General features: G+C 39.5%; 1 protein-coding gene across 1 annotated transcript; it reads left to right on the forward strand.

Annotated features, from left to right (window-relative positions):
• The first annotated feature begins 5,248 nt into the window (after window positions 1-5,248).
• LOC113681411 (uncharacterized) lies at window positions 5,249-17,296 on the forward strand. Its single transcript, XM_089211594.1, has 20 exons — window positions 5,249-5,407; window positions 5,496-5,624; window positions 6,251-6,373; window positions 6,532-6,583; window positions 6,757-6,891; window positions 7,167-7,231; window positions 7,498-7,604; window positions 7,704-7,748; window positions 8,112-9,782; window positions 10,462-10,668; window positions 11,172-11,203; window positions 11,301-11,365; window positions 11,915-12,015; window positions 12,418-12,489; window positions 12,627-12,723; window positions 12,898-12,940; window positions 13,686-13,765; window positions 14,382-14,459; window positions 14,785-14,862; window positions 15,165-17,296. Exons 1-20 carry the CDS (start codon window positions 5,405-5,407, stop codon window positions 15,267-15,269), a joined length of 3,288 nt encoding a protein of 1,095 aa, XP_089067720.1. The 5' UTR covers window positions 5,249-5,404; the 3' UTR covers window positions 15,270-17,296.
• The last annotated feature ends 1,001 nt before the right edge of the window (window positions 17,297-18,297 follow it).

Here is an 18,297-nt window from a genome sequence, read left to right on the forward strand (position 1 = left end):
CCTTACGTAACTAAATATTCCAATCGATTTTAGTATACCACGGGTGTAGACAAACAATTATGCAGCTACGAGTTTTCGAGGCCGATCAACGAACTGCTTCTACAGTGAAAGTAGAAACAAACAGTAAGAGTCTCAGCCATGTTTTTGTTTCATTTTGGTCGAGTTATCTAGGGTTGCTGTGATAAATTATCATGGTTGATTAACCTTTCAAAATGCCACGCAGTAATAGAGACACTACTGTAATATATGTAAACGACGATTACAATGAAAAGCGAAATTTGACTGGATCGTTAGGAGTGTAACTAGAAAGGATCTTGGGCCCCGTTTTGGAGGAAAAATTCCGATTTCATTAACTTATGAGTTGAATTCAATCACCATTAAAATGAAAAGAACTGATCTTTCAAACTGAAGGGAAGCGATTTGTAGATCTGTGTTGAGGCGTATCCCAAGAAATGATACCTATATTTTTAGAAGTGTATTTCTGTAATCCTTCTCCGATATCGTGCGAATGAGTCTCTGCTACAATAAAGTGTCTCTTGTCTTTTTAATACTTTCAATATTAAATACTCTTAAACAAAGAAGGCGATCTCACGGAATCACGCATTCTATTGTATCTGCTCGTGAGGAGTCTGGGATATAGACTAGAACGAGCTTTTCAGGAGTTACTACTTTACAGGCGACGAGCGGGGAAAGAAGAAGAGACCAAAGTACGAGTGGCCAGCGGGGAAACAAATTAAATACCTCATATAGAGACATATCAGTTATAGTTGCGGAAAACAATAGCGTTGCAAAGCCGAAATATCAACAGTATACTTCGCTAAATAAAATGTTAAGCAATATTTCAAAAGTGTTGATGGCACATATGTCTTTTACTGCTGTAATAAACAATGGAGACATCGAAAAAGGCATCGGTGGCATCCGGAATGGCACCAAGAAGAAATGTATTTACGTTTTGTAACTTGCAAAAAACAATCGTCTTGTAAAGCCAAAATATTACCAGGTAATACTTCGCTACTTAAAAAGTTAAGCAATTTTCCAAACGCTTTGACTGGAATAATATTTTTCTGCTATATTATCCAACGGAGGCATCGGGAAAGGCATCAAGAAGAATTATATTTACGATATGTAACTTGTTGAATGACGAAAAAAAGTATCTTGACTTGTTTAAGGCGTTAATCACGGTTGGTTTGCTTTTCACTTGAATTTTGCAATCTCGACTTTCGATTCCGGAAGAATGAAAAGCTAAGCAACTCTAAAAACATTTCGTTCTAGATGTTTATATTTTTGGAGTCATTAATAAGTTTGTATCCACAGCCTTTATGTTATGTTGGTGTCTCTGTCCCCCTTCCCCCGCCCCACGTCTCTGTGAAAGGTATATCCAGACAACCTGTATGGAAAAACTAACCACAGCCATCGCACCAATTTTTTTAAAAAATCTTTAAAACTGAACTGGTGAGCAGTACTCTGCGAACAGAAGTTGTAAAACTTCTTTATTCCCCGACGCGTGTCGTCTAACTGCCGTAGACTTCTTCGGGGAGTTTTACAATTTAACACTAAACACCTGTATTTATAAGCCATAGTTAACGGCTATACTGGGGCCAATGACCATAAAGGCTTGGCCGGACCTACGAATAGGAACAGGTGAAGTTGCGAAAAATTTGAAAATTTTTTGGGGCAAGGTGGGAGAATTCATTTGGGGACCACGTATGGGCGGCCGTCACCACCAAAAATACAAGGATGTCAAATAGATCAGCAAATAAAAAGATGGTGTAAGGATCAGCTGCAGGATAGCATAGCTAATAAAGGAATGGCATGGCCAAATTAGACAGTCTAGTTTTCCTTTCTGAAACAGAACACCCTAAACATGAATAGTTTAGCCAAATGAGAAACGGTCTAGTTGCCCATGTTGAGTTGGAACATGAAATTGTGCAATGGACTAGCTCAATTGCGAATAGCTTAGCACTCATTTGCAATACAGTACACAAACGGTGTAGCGTTGCGTCAAATGGCTCAGGGTAATGTCGAGTAGCACAGCGTACGCACAAACGGTGTAGCGTTGCGTGAAATGGCTTGGCGTAATGTCGAATGGTACAGGGTACATACAAACAGTGTAGCGTTGCGTGAAATGGCTCAGCGTAATGTCGAATGGTACAGCCTACACAAATGGTGTAGCGTTGCATGAAACGGCATAGCGTAATGTAGAATGGTACAGCGTACACACAAATGGTGTAGCATTACGAATAGCTTTGCTGAACATAGCTGAACATTAAATTGCTTAGCATCACACGAAATATTTCGATGGTGTAGCGAATTGTCGAGCTTGCTTGTGGCGTGACGTGAATGCTATCTCGCCGAAACCACCAAAAATACAAACCGCAAATGGAACAGCGATCTGCTGGGGGGAATGACGTCATGATCATCGAATGTGAAGACTGGCGTGAATCCATTACATAGTGTAGTCGCTGTGTGGAAGAGTGTTCACTTCGCTTTTCCGTAAAGCAGAGCCAATTCGGTAAGTTTTTCCTCTTTTTTTCCCTGCCGATATTGCATTTATTCGTTGTCGTTCATGATAGCGTTAATTAAAATAGCAACAAGACTGGATTCTACCACGTTTTACCGGCCTCCCGGTTTACCACAGTTTGCACGTGTTGGTGAGCCTGAATTTTTATAGTATTAAGTAGTGTTAAGACGTGCATTTAATGTCGATTGTCGAGCTCTCTTTTCTGTTTCTGACTCACGCTTACTTTTCAATGAGAGTTCAACTTCAACGGCTCTTTGGACATTGGAGTAGTACGTGAGAAGTTGGATTTTGTATGTGCTTTGGACGCCATGGTAAGAAAACTGATATCCTTGATCTGTTTTGACATTCTTCAATCAAACGTGTAGTGTTTGCCAAAGGAACCTTTTTTCCGAGTTGGTTTTGAGCAGATACATACCTTCCTTGATGAGGCAGGTCTGCCATAAAATTAGTAAGAAAACGTTCAGACATAAAAGAGGGTGGTAAAGGGAAAATGGGGGGGGGGGGGGGGAACGGTGCTTTTACAATTCAAGAAAAATAGAATCGGCTTCATAACGGGTGTTGAAAATATATCTAAGACATACTTAAAGTTACTTCCCACCTTCGCAGATGTCCTTCGGGAAAAATTCGTTCGCGCGCTAGTTTCACTAAAATCCTAGCAAACTATATATCAGAAGAAAGCTTAATAACTGCAGATTACGATAAAAAATATAATTTAAGCGACTTTCTTTAACGAAGTGTCAAGAGCCGGTAAGGCGTGAAACGACCTAAGGTTCTTTTATTGAATTCATCGGGTATCGGATGCTGCATCATGAGCAAAATGGCTGCATAGTCTCACTCACAAGGCATCAATCAACAAAAGTGTGTCAGGCTTTTTCAATATTCTGATTGGTTGTGTCGATATCGGCATCTTTAGTTGGAGTAGCTAAAAATATGCGAACTCCTCCAATGTTCAAAGAACGTTGAAGTTGAACTCTCATTGAAAAGTAAGCGTGAGTCAGAGAAAGAAAAGAGAGCTTGACAATCGACATTTAATACACGCCATAACACTACTTAATACTATAAATATATTCAGGCCCACCAACGCGTGCAAACTGTGGTAAACCAGGAGGCCGGCAAACCGTGGTAGAATTCAGTCTCGTTGCTATTTTAATTCACGCTTTCATGAACGACAACGAATAAATGCAATATCGGCATGGAAAAAAAGCGGAGAAACTTACCGAATTGGCTCTGCTTTACGGCAAAGCGAAGTGAAGACTATTCAATACAGCGACTACGCCATGTGATGGTTTCGCGGCAGTCTTCACATTCGATGACGTCATGCCCCCAGCAGATCGCTGTTCCATTTGCGGTTTGTATTTTTGGTGGTTTCGGCGAGATAGCCTTGGCGGCCGTCATCACCAAAAATACGAGGATGTCAAATAGATCAGCAAATACAAAGATGGTTTAAGGATCAGCTGCGGGATAGCATAGCTAATAAAGGAATGGCATGGCCTTCACGTCACGCCACGACGATTCGCTACAACATCGAAATATTTCAAGTAATACTAAGCAATTTAATGAATAAAGGGGTAAGTTTCTAAAGAAACTGTGGTGCTGCGTCGGTGGGAGAGTATTGCAGGTAATTTAGTGTTAACAACTGGGTTGAAAACGTAAATTAGCCACCGTAAAGGGTAAAAAAGCTGACGTTTCGAGCGTTAGCACTTCGTCAGAGCGATAGACGAAGGGCTAACGCTCGAAACGTCAGCTTTTTTACCCTTTACGGTGGCTAATTTACGTTTTCAACCCAGTTGTTAACACTAAATTACCTGCTAAGCAATTTAATGTTCAGATAGAGCGTCTGATGTTCTGCAAAGCTATTTGACCTAACACTACACTATTTGTGTCTACGCTGTACCATTCTACATTAAGCTGAGCCATTTCACGCAACGCTACACCATTTGTGTGCACGCTGTACCATTCGACATTATGCTAAGCCACTTCACGCAACGCTACACTGTTTGTATGTCGCTGTGCCGCTATACACCATATGTGTACGCTGTACCATTCGACATTATGCTGAGCCATTTCACGCAACGCTACATCGTTTGTGCGTACGCTATGCTACTCAACGTTACCCCGAGCCATTTGACGCAACGTGACACCGTTTGAGTATTGTACTGCAAATGAGTGCTAAGCTATTCGCAATTGAGCTAGTCCATTTCACAATCTCATGTTCCAACTCGACATGGGCAACTAGACCGTTTATCATTTGGCTAAACTATTCATGTTTAGGGTGTTTTGTTTCACGAAGGAAAACTAAACCGTCTATACTTTGTCCATGCCATTCCTTTATTAGCTATTCTATCCTGCAGCTGATCTTTAGACCATCTTTGTATTTGCTGATCTATTTGACATCCTTGTATTTTTGGTGGTGACGGCCGCCCATACCCACGGTTTTGGTTTTCTTATTTCGTCACGCACGTCACGCAGCAAGTTACAAAACGTAAATAAAATTCTCCTTGGTGCCTTTCTGGATGCCACCGATGCCTTTTCCGATGCCTCCATTGTTTATTACAGCAGTAAAAGATCATGCCATCAACACTTTTGAAATATTACTTAACATTTTATTTAGCGAAGTATACTGTTGATATTTGGGCTTTGTAGCACTGTCGTTTTCCGCAACTATAACTGATATGTCTTTATATGAAGTATTGAATTTGTTTTCCGCTGGCCACTCGTATTTCGATCTTTTCCTCTTCCCCCACTCGTCGCCCGTGAGGTAGTAATTTCCGGGGTGGTAGTTTTCAGCTAATGCGATAGAGTGAACCCATCTCTACGATAAATATTTTATTTCTTGTATCCTTTGTTAGGGAATAATTAGCGTCATTGCAACGTAGACTTATCATGGTAAGCCGTGAGATGCGATGGACTTGTGAATGTTCTTTTTCTGTCGCGAGCAAAGTGGTGACTGTGTTTGATTATTCGTTTGTGTTAGACGACGTCTGTAGATCAAAAGGCAGACCCTGAAGTCGAACTCAAATCTCTCGCTCGTAGAGATACCTTTGAACGAATGGACTCTGAATTGAAGATTTTACTTGAAACAGCACCAGAAGACAAGAAGGAGGTAATGTCTCTCAGAACTGTATTTGTAGAGCTTTTAGTGTTGCAAACCACCTTCAAGGTCTTAAATCTAAACAGCTGTGCAATTCAAAGGTAGTGTAAACACTGATACTGGCTTATCGCGGCTTATCATGTTACTGGAGGTAATTAATTCTTACCTGTGTCCAAAATGTGAATTTAGGGATGCACAGTTATAAAGATAAATAGCTTATCCTATCAGGGGAACAGAAAGTTTCTCCCGATAATATACCTCGGGTACAAGGACTTCAAAGTCATACCTCAATATTGCCTTGCATTCCAAGGTATTTGCTTTTCTTTAAATATTTATTCAAGGTTTATATTTTTTTTACAGAGGATAACCTTTGTCTTCGTTGCCTATGATTTGAGAAAGAGAGAAAAAGTTTGAAAACACACTCACAAGTGGAATATATGTTTGATTTCATCCTAAGATCATTCAATCAAAACAATCCAATTTAATCTTTACCATGATGGTTAACGTATCCATAACTAATTGAGACCGGTCACTGATTTCGCCCCGTTGAAAATATGCATTTCGTTTAAAAAGTTTCTAATCATGGTTCTTGTCAATCTGGATCAACGATCATTTTGCGTTTTATTTTCATTGTTTAGGAGAGCGAGTTACAGCTCCAGCGTCACGGATCATGCAAGGATCTTGTTGATCTGGAGCTCCCTCACTTAGTTCGCTTGGAGGAGGATCCACTCAGAACAGAGATAATGCTGTATCGTGTTATGGTAAGAGAATAAGTTTTTGAAAATCAAGACAAAATAAATTTTTCTTTATAAAGTTGACGCTTTGATCGTCAGCCCTTAGTAAGGGTAAAATTGCATAAAAACCATATTTGTGGTTCTTCAAATTGATTTTGTTCCACCTGTTATATTATTTTCTGTAGCATGGAAAAACACACATTGGACGAGAAGATGCGCCAAACCCGCAAGATATCGGTAAGTCCACGATATTAGACGACATAAACGCGTGTAATGAGATTTTTGCGTTATTCGCTAACAGTTCTCTCGTTTGCCTTGCACCCATTCAGTTATTTAAACCGAATTCTGTGAAAAGCGTTATGTCAGAGGTAAACCATCTGGGTGTTGATGTTACTTTTCCTTTTTCCTAGTTCTTGAAGGCGAAGACATCGACAAAGAACACTGTGTGTTGGATTTTGTCAAAGGGCGAGTCATGTTTGAGCCGATTTCTTCATTGTGTTGGGTAAACGGGGTGGCTGTGTCTCAGCCGACAAAACTAAATCAGGGTAAGTTGAATTTGTTCTCCTGAAAACATCTTTTAGGATTTTTTCTGTGATCAAAGCCCCGCCAAGCTGAGGGCTTCTTTTACATTGACATTTTTTTAGTTTAATATAATTTGGTCGCATATTATGGAAATGTTAGATTTTTTCCCATTATCATATTTTGTGTCTGTAAATTTCTTCATCTCCAACTCGTATTCTCTTGTTGATCATTGTTTAAGCAGTGATATTCAATTATTGTAGAGTAAACGGAACCAAGTACTGCACATCATTTCTCGTAGGTGATGTTATTGTTCTTGGCAAGAGCGATGTGTTCAAATTCAATTTTCCAACCGAAGCGGCAAAAGTAAGTGAAAAACGGCGCTTTGCTTTGTACACCACGGTGAGGTTTTCTCGCTTTATCCGATGGCTGATTGTTCTCTCTGGCTGCTGCACACGCTGAGAAATTAAGGCCCTAACATCAACAAAACAATACGCAAACACGTAATCGTACAAGCCGTAGAGCGAGAGCATTCTCGCGCGAACACGTAAGAGGACTGCAAGAAAGAAGGAACTTGTGCGCTTTCTTGGAAGAAACGACAGAATCGTAATGGTCTTTCTTTTTCGCCTTAGGAATCGACCAAGTCTTTGGGTAATTTGCATATCTCACCTGTCCGTGGTAGTCATGGAGACCTGAGTGTGAGATCCGATTCCTCTTCACCGATGACTTTGGACTCTGGGTACGAAGTTGATGAATCTTGCAAGCTTGTTTTGATTTAACACTAAAATCGAGGGAGGGGCATCGAGAGATAACTCATCATTACTCTAATTTCTTTCAGTGTTGAAATTGATCTTCCGGGGCCAGATTCTTCAGAGGAAATAAAGTAAGTTAAATTAGTTTCTTTTAAATTCAATCTCGTCTAAATTCTCATTTTCCTTAATCGGCTGGTCTGTGATGACCATGCCCATCTGAGTTGTGTCAGGACGTAATATTCTACAAACTCTTACGTTAATCAGCAGAAATTAAAACGAATGTTTGGACGGAGGGAAAATGTTGAAAAATAGCCCACTCGCTGACGCCACCCCTCCTTTGAGGAAGGGAAACTTTCAAAGTGCTTTTTAAAAATTTTTTTTTTTTACTCAAAATGTGAATAGTTGTAGTTGCCGGGATTTCTTACGCCAGGGCGAAACTAGCTGTTCATCTTGGCTGTGCCTCTAACGGTGTACATCGTTATCTATTTTTGCAGAAATCAAGTGACAGATTTAATCGCCAGACACAAAGAAGCAGAAGTCAGGAGGCTGGAGATAGAAAAAACCTTCCAGACTGAAATCGATAACAAGCAGAAAGAGATTGACAACCAAAAAGAGCATATTCAGACATTGCGCGAGATTCACGATGGAAAATCACATAAAGCGCGCGAGGATCTGGAAGAAGTTCGACTTAACATGGACAAGAAGCACGAGGATTCGAGAAAAGAGATTGAGAAGCAGCTGGAGGATCTGTTCGAAATGAAACTTAAACAGTGTAGAGAAGCCGAAGAAGCCGCGGAAGAAATAGCAAAGGAGAGGGAAGAAGTGGCTCGTTTTATGGAGGGCGAATGGCAGAAGGTTGTTCGATATGAAATGAAATTGGCTGACATTGAGCTGCACCGGCGGAAATTGATTGCTCAAGCGGAGATTGAAAGAGTCCGTCAAGAGGAACTTCATGCGTTGGAGATGGAGAATGATTTAAAAGGATTGGAAGAACAACAAGTCGAGTTGTTAGAGTTACAAGAGAAACTTGAAATAGCCAAGGCTGAAGCTGAGGGTGAATTAAATCGAGATAAACTGACCTTAGACTCGACTCTTGCCGAAAATTTAGCCGAACTTGACGAGTTAGAACAAAAAATTCAGCTAATAACAGAAAAACACGATCAGTATATGACTTTCCTAAGCTCTGTAGACGATTCGGTTGGCTCGGAGGAAAATTTTGACGAAAGAACAGTTACCAAGGTTGACTACAGTGATGAGACACGGAGAATTTCAGACGCTGGTTTGACATCTAAAACTGTAGCTTTGGACTTGCGGCAACGCAGACGAGCCAGTTGGAATTTTCAATCCAGTAAATTGTCTGCCTCAGGGGGAGCTAACGATGATGCAGTAACACAACAACTGCAAAGATTGTTTGAGCTTAAAAACGAAAAAGAGGAGATAATCGAAAAGACACGCAGTGAATTAACGCGTGAGATCACAAATGTCGAGTTCTATGGACGGCAAATTCTGGAAAACGAGGCTAAGATAACTGAACTCGAAGAAATGTACAAAGCATCTCGTCAGCAACACGCAGAGAAAATTCGTCTGTGTTTGGAAAGCTTAAAAATTAAAGAAGAGCAAGACATTGCTTTGGTAGACCAAGATCGTGAACGTTATGTGGAACTTTTGTGGAAGGAGTATGGCGAGATTGAAAGTTTAATTTCAAAGACGTTTGAATCTTTGAATTCCAGCGATACGCTGGAAGGGGAAACAGCAAGCGATGTCAGAGCAAGCGATGAAAAGAAACTCGAAGTTCTAAATTTAGTGAAGAAAAGATTAAGGCAAATTGGTAGCGACGAAGATGTCTTATTCCTTGAATACGTCGCTAAACGAGCTCACTTTGAGAAAGACGAAGACAGAGTTCACGAGCAGCAAAGAAAGATCTCAGAGAAGATGATGGATGGTATTAATGAGAAAGAAGTCGCTCTGCTGAAACTTTCAGGACAAAAGGAACGGTTCCATGTGGAAAGAGCCAGAGAAAGGCGACTAATTACTTCGCGTATAGGAAGGCTGTCTCGTGTAAAGTCATCTGGTGATCTGCACAATGAAGAAGCACTGGAATTCTTTAAGGAGGAGGCGAGAAAACTTCGAGAGACGTTCGAGAATGCGGAAGAAAGTGAGATGAGGTACGGAAGGATTTAAAATATCTTAAATTGTCACGTTCATGCAGCTTTAAAATCGTGTGCAACGTTTTTCAAAAGAAAATCAGGGCTAATTTCTTGCTCGAATAAATGAGAGCCTGTGTTGTTGGTGCTTAAGTGAGTGGTCGTATTTGCACGAAACACTTTTTCAGTAAAGGAGACACGTCAAAAAATACAGGGCCTTGTAGTGCCTTCACGTGCGCCTTATTAACTCGCCTTCTGTTGGAACGTCAGGGGTTCAAATCCGCACAAAACAACTTACATTTTTCGGTCGAACTACGTTCGTGACAATCTGCAAAAACCTTAGTTCGTTTAGAGGCTGTCACTTTTGTTTATTTGAGTCTATTATAGCTGAGCTGGCAGAGCGTAGCTCCATAATTATACAAAATAGTAGTAACCCATCAAGCCGAAAAAATTTGGATGTACGACCGTACGACCGTACAAGGTGCTACTTTTAACATGCGTGGTCAACTGTACCGCGGGCACGCCAACGCCACGGCTTTGTTCAGTAGTCCTGTGGTCAGTGCACTGGGCTCCGAGTCGGAAGACCCAGGTTCTAGTCCTGGTCGGGGCAAGGCGTTGTGCCCTTGAGACGTGCGGGAAAAAAAAATGCGAGCTCTGCTTTTATGCTTGGCTAAATCTATATATTATTTGACGTGGGTAGGCTTCAAAATGAGCGGCGGGAGAAAGAAAATATCCATCTGCAGCTGGAGGAAGTGCGAGCAAAACTACGAACCAGCGAGGAGGACAGAGAGGAATGCGAAGAGAGACTAAAGGATCTGGAAGAACAAAAACTTCAAAAAGAGAAAGAAATATCTGATTTGAAGAGACAAATGGAGAAAGAGAAACAAAGCTATTTGGATAGTCTCAAGTAAGAATTGCTTAGTTGTCTCCTTCCCAGATATTTTCTTTCTCCTAAGAGTGGGAAAGGCATAGCTACCAGATTAGGCATCAGCGCGCATAGCCTGAACCAATCAGAAACGTAATGCTACATCTTGAGTGCAATTACTTATGCCCAGTCTCTTGCAGATGAAGAATTGAAGGCACGTAATAGAATCCAGAATTCATAATTCAGAAATTTGCCAAATAATTTCTGAGACAAAGAAAATAAACGTTACTGAAATAACGGAAAAACTTTTGTTAAATTACTGGATGGCCTCAGTCATCAGGCTCTGTGATCTCAGTAATAAACCCGATTCTGGAAATTGAAGTATTGGTTTGGACAAAACTGGAAACAATTGACAAAAATAAGTACGCAAAAATATGTACGAACCCGGCATGAGATCTTACTTCGTGTTAAATTAAAAAGTTGCATTCTTCACTGCCCAAGATTCTCTGTTGGTTACAAATCACCACTAATGTTTTTCTTTGCAGAACTGAAGACGAAGTGATAGAAAAACCTCTTGGTAAGTTCATTTCGGCTTGGTCAAATCTCAACAAAATGATATGAAATTCTCACTGTGCGAAATTATTAATGTAAACTAATTTTACATCTGCTTGCAGTAAATCGGCTTCACATTAAATTTCGTATTCTTGGTAACCACGCTGCGGCAGAGGTCTTAAAAGAGGTAGGTCACGGATTGATGCATATGTGTTTATTGGTCAGATGTCGAATTATCTCTTCCGTGGGCAATACAGGTTCCTTGGATAGTTTGTGTCTTACTCAGAAGACATCCTTTTATTGTTGATTTTTTTGTTCGGCAAGTTGTCTGTTTTAGGCATCGACAAGGTTCGCACAGCCCCGATTTCCCAAAAGAGAACAGAATTTTCAAAATTGAAAATGGAAATAGTATGTGAAGTGGAGGCATAGCCTCATGAAATGAGCAGCAAGTTCTCAGTTACAAGGTGTAAATGTTTTAAAGGTAGCCCAATTTACCAAAATAACCTACTCTTGAATTAGTGCGATCGGACTATTATTAATTTTGGGGCAAACTCTCGACAACTGCGTTTCTGTTCAGATCATGTGACATGAGTCATAACCTTGAGTCTTGATGGTGAAAGTACAGTTTTGATAAATTCCAAAAATTATTCAACTTTCGCGCAGAAATGAATACGAACCCTGAAAATAATTGGTGATAATGCAAGGAAAAATATCAAAGAACGTTTTTCTTTTTCAGGCCCTACTTGCTTCAGGTCTTCCCGAGATGATCAAAACGGCACCGGCATCTTTTAGGTCTCCACAGCGTCTGACAAACGACTCTTCTCACGGTGGATGGACGTAAGAGCTATTTTTTTTTTCGTGTTTGATTGCAATGAATATTCTCCAGTAGAGATATAGATTTAGGATTCGAATTTGCAGCGCTGTCAAATAAGTGAAAAAGCCTCACAGGTGTTCGTCCAAAACGGAAAAAAAATTGTCACGGTTATAGTGTGACTATAGTAACACTTGAAACTATCAAATTGTCCCAAATATTCTTCCAAATCAACCGACTGTTTTCAGCAATCAACAACTTAAGAACTGCTGGACGTTTTCATTTATATACTTAAAAGTATTTATTCGATTTCGTATGAAGCTGGTGCCAGTGAAAGACCAAGTTCAATCTATATCAATCGCTATCCTTCCTGATTTAATTCAGTTTCAGGCAAATTTTAATGATTATGACTTGTGTGTCTCTTTTAGGTTTCACAGTATTCAGAAAGACGTCACTATCGTGCGGAAAAGGGAAGAGTGCAGTGGTAGTCTTCTACACTGGTAAGAGTGCTGTAGCTATGGATGAGTGAAAGAATAGATAACGGACAAAAAATACGTGGTAATTTGATTCTCTCTTTTTAGCTCAAGACTTGCCATCTTTCTTACTCCATCTCCGGAACTGTGTGTTGATTTTTCAGTTTTATGGGGCGAGGAGTCATCCCGGCACCACCGCCGACCGTGTGGGAGGCAGTCAAGAACCCGCTGTCCAGATATATTTACGACAACATGCTCAAGGTAGACATGTCGTGCATCAGTTCAGATTTGATAATTTAAATGACACAATCGTGAGACTGTTATATATATCTATATATATATATATTTTTTTGTTTTCGCTGAGGGAAGCTTACCTTATTTTAGCGATCTACGCCTCAACTTGTGTGTGTGTTTCTTTTTTAAATTTTTTTGCAGAAAATAAATATTGTAGAGCATGTGGAAGAAGGACTGAAAGTTGGTGAGTTTAGGCATTTTTTATGATAAGTGTTATGTACGTCAAAACAATATTCATTCAGTGCTCGAATCATTTTTGAAAAGTTTGAAACAAAAAAACGGTTGAAAGCAAATCATTTTCGACATTTAACTAACGTTATCAAATCAGAAAATGAAACGGATTAGAAATTTCAAGATGCTAGATAAAATAACAAAATGAAAACCAGTGAAAATGTAGAATGTTTATTAAACAGAGCGTCGCATAAATTACAGTAGCTTGGCTGTTTTACCATGAACCTGTGTCTCAAACTCAGAATCATTCCTGCTTAGATGTGTTGAACGTCGAAACTTTGTCTTCGCTTGACGCTTAAATTATTTTAGGCAATATTTAATCGCAGTATTTTACAACCAAATGTTTAAACGAGTCGCTCCTTTTTCTGTCTACTTGACAAATTGTTAGAATTATACTGTTGATCTTTCCTAAGAGACAAAAGGCTAATTATTTACATGTGGTCTAACCGAAATCGCGGTTTTACGCAAGCAGTGGGCCTTAGGTATTTTCTATAGGAGGGTTGATTTAATTGAGTAAATGTCCTTCCACTTTTAGAATTGAGCCCTCTAGACACTGATCACAAAATTGAATGTTCAGATAAAGGAGACAGATAAATTGAAAATAGTTTAGAGCGCGGTTCGTTAAACAACGGCTGAACTTTGTTTAAATAACCGACCCAAAGGGTTTGCTACTGACGTATGATGTTTGTTTGTCACAGTGTATATGCTTCATGAGACGTCTCAGTGCTTTATGACACATTCACGTGACTTCTGCTATGTCTCTAAAGAACGCGTAGAGGTAAGTTGAATAATACCTTTATCATAACGTGATTTTTTATGAGATCACAATGGTTGTTGGATATTATGTTGCTTTAAACTAAGGGACGGCCCATTACTTATCTCGCGGGGGGGGGGGGGGGGTCCAGAATATTCTGGTTGCGTCTCGATAAAACTTACTGCACCCCCATAATATTCATTGACCCCATCTTCGTTTCAATTTTCTTATATACTTGTTGCTATTTTATTGGCGACAACTGATCCCCCCTCCGTTTTCCCTGAAAACCGTGTGATCCAAAAATCCCCTTCGGCAATAAATAATGAACCTTCTCTGAAACGTCGGAAAACCAAACCTTAAGTGTGATGAGTGTAGCCAATCAGAGCAAGGGACAATATTGCAAGGAACCAATGAGAACTCTATGTAAACATAAACAAAATCCTAAAGCGCGGGAAAACGCGGGTGACCGAGTCGCGATTCGCTTTAGATTTGCATTCATTGTTTGAGAGGGGGCGTAAGTTTCGAAGTCTAACCTCGAATTAAAAGTAATGTGTATCTGTTGCAATACCGGGGTACTTTTGACAATCAACTGAAAATGGCGCCGTTGTACCAATTTTTTTTGTTTTTGTTTTTGTTTTAGGGTGACAAGTACGTGCTTGCATCTCAGTCGATTGAGCATCCAAAGTGTCCTCTGTCACCTTCAATCATCCGGGGACAGGTTGGTGATAAGAGCCTAGATGTTTAGTTACGTGAACGATGAACCTGGATTGGGACCAGACCCACTCTGTGAAGAGTTAATTTCAGTGGGGGGGAGGGGGGGCAGATTCGTTCCGTTCTCTGTTCTGCAGAGGGGTAGCACTAGAATGGATAATTATGTATATTTCCGGGAGAATTGTATTTTTCATAAAGATTTTATTATCTTGTCTAAGTAACCAATATGGAAGATATCCTAGATCAGATAAAGCATTTTACGATTACTAAGCTATCTTTCTTGAATGTTCCAGGGCAAATAATTTAACATTATTATTTCTTTTCATACAAAGATCATGTCCAGTGGATGGATTGTAGAACCGTTATGTGTTGAAGGACAAGAAATGTCTCTTGTGTGGTACATCACCAAGGTGATTCTTTCTCTTAAAGTAGCTTCACTCTCACTCTATGGGAGACCCTTGTCTGAATCAAAGGTCCAAGCTTGAACTATTCCGGGTTTTAGTTGTGGTGTATTTTTGCGTAAAACGCTGTCTTCTCACCATGCCCCTCTCAGCGCAGCTAGGACGATGCGATGCGACAAGCATTCCATCCAACAGGAACAACACTACGCCTAGTCACCGAGTGCCACAGAAATTGATTGCCCTTAGCACTGAGAGGTCTAATTTATCAATGTAGCTTTGCTTTCTTCTTATTTGAAACTTTCTGTCTTCAGGTTCATCTTGGTTCTTCTTCGCTACCCTGGCGACTGATCGACCTGCTATCCAAACGCCAGCCCCTCAGTATTGCGTTCTTACGGAGCTACTTAACACCTCCTTGACAATACTGATTTATGACAGCGCACGGCACCATCAGAAGTAAAGATGGCCGCTGGAGTCAAGATAAGGAACCCTTTGGCGTATTCAGAGAGATGAATGTGTGTATTTCAGGAGAAAAAATTAACTCTACGTGTAACGTAAGTCTGTTTATCTCAGTCAGAATTATTGTGTTTACCTGCTTTAAGAAAAAGACATAACAAGAGTGTTATTGTGTGCAGCAGCTTGTTAATATAAATCGATAGATATCATTAAATTCACTGCAGAAGACGTTTGAAGCATAGGCTTTGAACGTTTAAAGCAGTTTTCAATTGGGTGTCGAAAAATCAACCCAAACTAATTACGGCATCCAATCAGAAGAAAGCTTTTAAACATTGTAAGTAGCCAATGAGAACGAGTGACTCACTCACGATTGTTTGTAGTTTAGGATCTGATTGGTTGAGAGAATGGCGCGAATTTTCTCGACCAATCACAGAGAAGAGTTAAGTAAAAAGACCAAAGCAATTCCAGATGTCTTTCGACACTCAGTTGAAAATTGTTCTATAGTGTTAAAAATAACGGATTGAAAACAAATAGGAGTGTAAAACACTCAAATATTTAGTCCAAATTGGAATATTTTCTTGTTCACTTGCATGTTTCATTATGATGAAGGAATATTTTATCTAAGGATAAAAAAAAAATAAACAAAAATTTTTTTGTAATAGGACAAATTAATTAATATTTTGGGGAAGTAAGACACATTTAGAAATAGTTAGTAAGTTTAGAAGGAGCTTTCTCGCGATTTTAAATATATGGAGGATAATCGTGTTCTAGTAATTTTGATGTGCTTTTGTCAGTTTTCTATACTTTACAGCCAATCACAAAGAGCTGGGCATTTAGAGGGCTGAATTAAGATGTTTTTGAACGGGAACACTTGTGATGTGATTGTATTTCTGTGCCAGTGGGATAAGATAAAACTAAATCGCACAAAATTAAAAAGATGCAAATCGCATATGATTATGTGGCGATCTGATTGGCTAAGTGGTTTAAAAAGTCAACATTAAGCTTAGTCTTTGCGCCCAATTTAGAACTTAGTTTATTGTTGACGTGAACGGCAAAGAGGTTTACCTTTTCAGATTTTCTTCCTTGTCTCCAAGCTGCTGAATATATGTGACAGAAAAGTAAAAGCATTTTTTCGCAACAAATGCGAAAGTTTAATTTTCTCAGAGCTCTGCTTAAACAAGACCCGGGTGCCAAAGGCGATAAACTTTTCCGTCTGGACAATTTGACTGACCGATGGCCCTTATGAAAGCTTTTAAGAGTTAAGCGCAGTTTATTTCTGAAACCAGATCCTCCAGGTACCTGGTGATTTTTCGATCTCAGGATTCAGCCTTCAACTTTATTTTCAAACGAGGAAAAGGCTGAATTGAAATTGTCACGGTTCGCCGTTTGTTGGTCGTGTCAATGTAGCTCTACATCTAAATCTTTCTCATTTTCTTCGAGCAAATGAGAAATGTTTTTTTGTTCCTTTTATTATTTAATTTATACAGAGTATTTGTGTGCTCAATGAAATGTCTTTGCCACAGAAACATTTCCGCGAAGAATACCTCCCAGTGAAATCCACTAATTAAAAAGTAAATAACTTTACTGAAATTGTTTAAATTTATCCAAATTTCATCTCATCTATTATGCACTTTCGTTACCTTTTGTTTTCTCTTAACTTATTGCAATTATAATTCTGCACAGGTGTAAAGAAAATTTTGTTATGTTCTTGAGGTTCTCAAACTGAGAACAACGCGCTGAAACAGTTCTTCAAGTTAATTCCTAGGCTTTGGTAACATGTGATTTGCAGCTAGTAATAAAATACTAATTATTCGCCAGTTTTGATAAAACAGGGCTCTATATTTAATAACGCTAGGAGTACAAAAAACAGTTTGATGTTAATTAACCTTATTTATGCTGGAGTTTTTCGGGAAATTATGATAACTTAGAAGAGGTGTCAAGCGTTTTTCGAAGCTACCCGCGGTGCTGAATAAAATTAAGTTTAATGAGAGTCTGGTTCGTTTGTTTTTCCTAACCTGTGTGTAGCTGCCCCCACCACTCTAAAAGAAGATAATCAGGCGATCGTCAATTCGTTTGCATAATCTGTATCCCATCTGAGAAGCCAGTTCACAGTCCCAACGCTGAGGGAAACGAAATGATCTTTTTAAAGTGTGAATCTATTGTTATCGTGTCAAATTATGTACTAAATGGAATTGTTCAGAGTTCAAGAAGGAGTTACTTTGGAAGCGAGATTTTGTGTATCTAGCGAAGGCCACAAATCGTGTTAATTGTGAATGAGGAGGGCTTACCGGTAAAAGGAAATAGAAAAAAAAAACACCAGATCGTATTCGATGGTTTTTTCACACAAAGAGAACAACAAGTAACATAAAAACTTCACATACTGGGAAAAATAATCCAGTGCCGGAATCATTATTCTTCGCGCTTTTGTTTTCTCAGTTTCTGAGAGGCATTGAAATAAATCTTTCTAGTCTTCGAGCAAGTACAAGCGTTACTTTGCCTGCAATAAAGTTTGAGGCCCTGAGTAACGATAGCCCGCGAGAGATGAGGAAGTGGTTTAGCACTGCAGACAGCCAGCTTCCTTGCAGATCACTCGCCAGCTGGCTTTGCTAAACTTACCCGCAAGCAAACGCTCACGCCGCAGCATTAATGAGATCGTGGCACGCCCGCAGGCAGGGGAGTAAATCACAAATTACCTGTGCAGCAGTACCAAGCGCTTATGAATAACAGAAAAGAGTGACATGACTTAACTTATATGAAAATAAAAGGTGATCAGTGATTGGCATGCTTAAAACTAACGTTGGATTTTTTAATCTTTTTTTTTTATCCAGTTAATTTTTCGTTTTTGCTTCCTTTTCTGTCTTTTCCGTCTGTACTCTCTTAGCTGTAAACCTGCAAAACAGGAGCACTGCAATGTTTATGATTCCGAACTTAACTCGTTCTTTTGACTAATGGCGTTGGATATATGATTTTAAATCACAATAGTATTCAATC

This window comes from Pocillopora damicornis, chromosome 7 (assembly GCF_964200805.1).
Source record: "Pocillopora damicornis chromosome 7, jaPocDami1.2, whole genome shotgun sequence".
NCBI classification, from domain to species: domain Eukaryota; kingdom Metazoa; phylum Cnidaria; class Anthozoa; order Scleractinia; family Pocilloporidae; genus Pocillopora; species Pocillopora damicornis.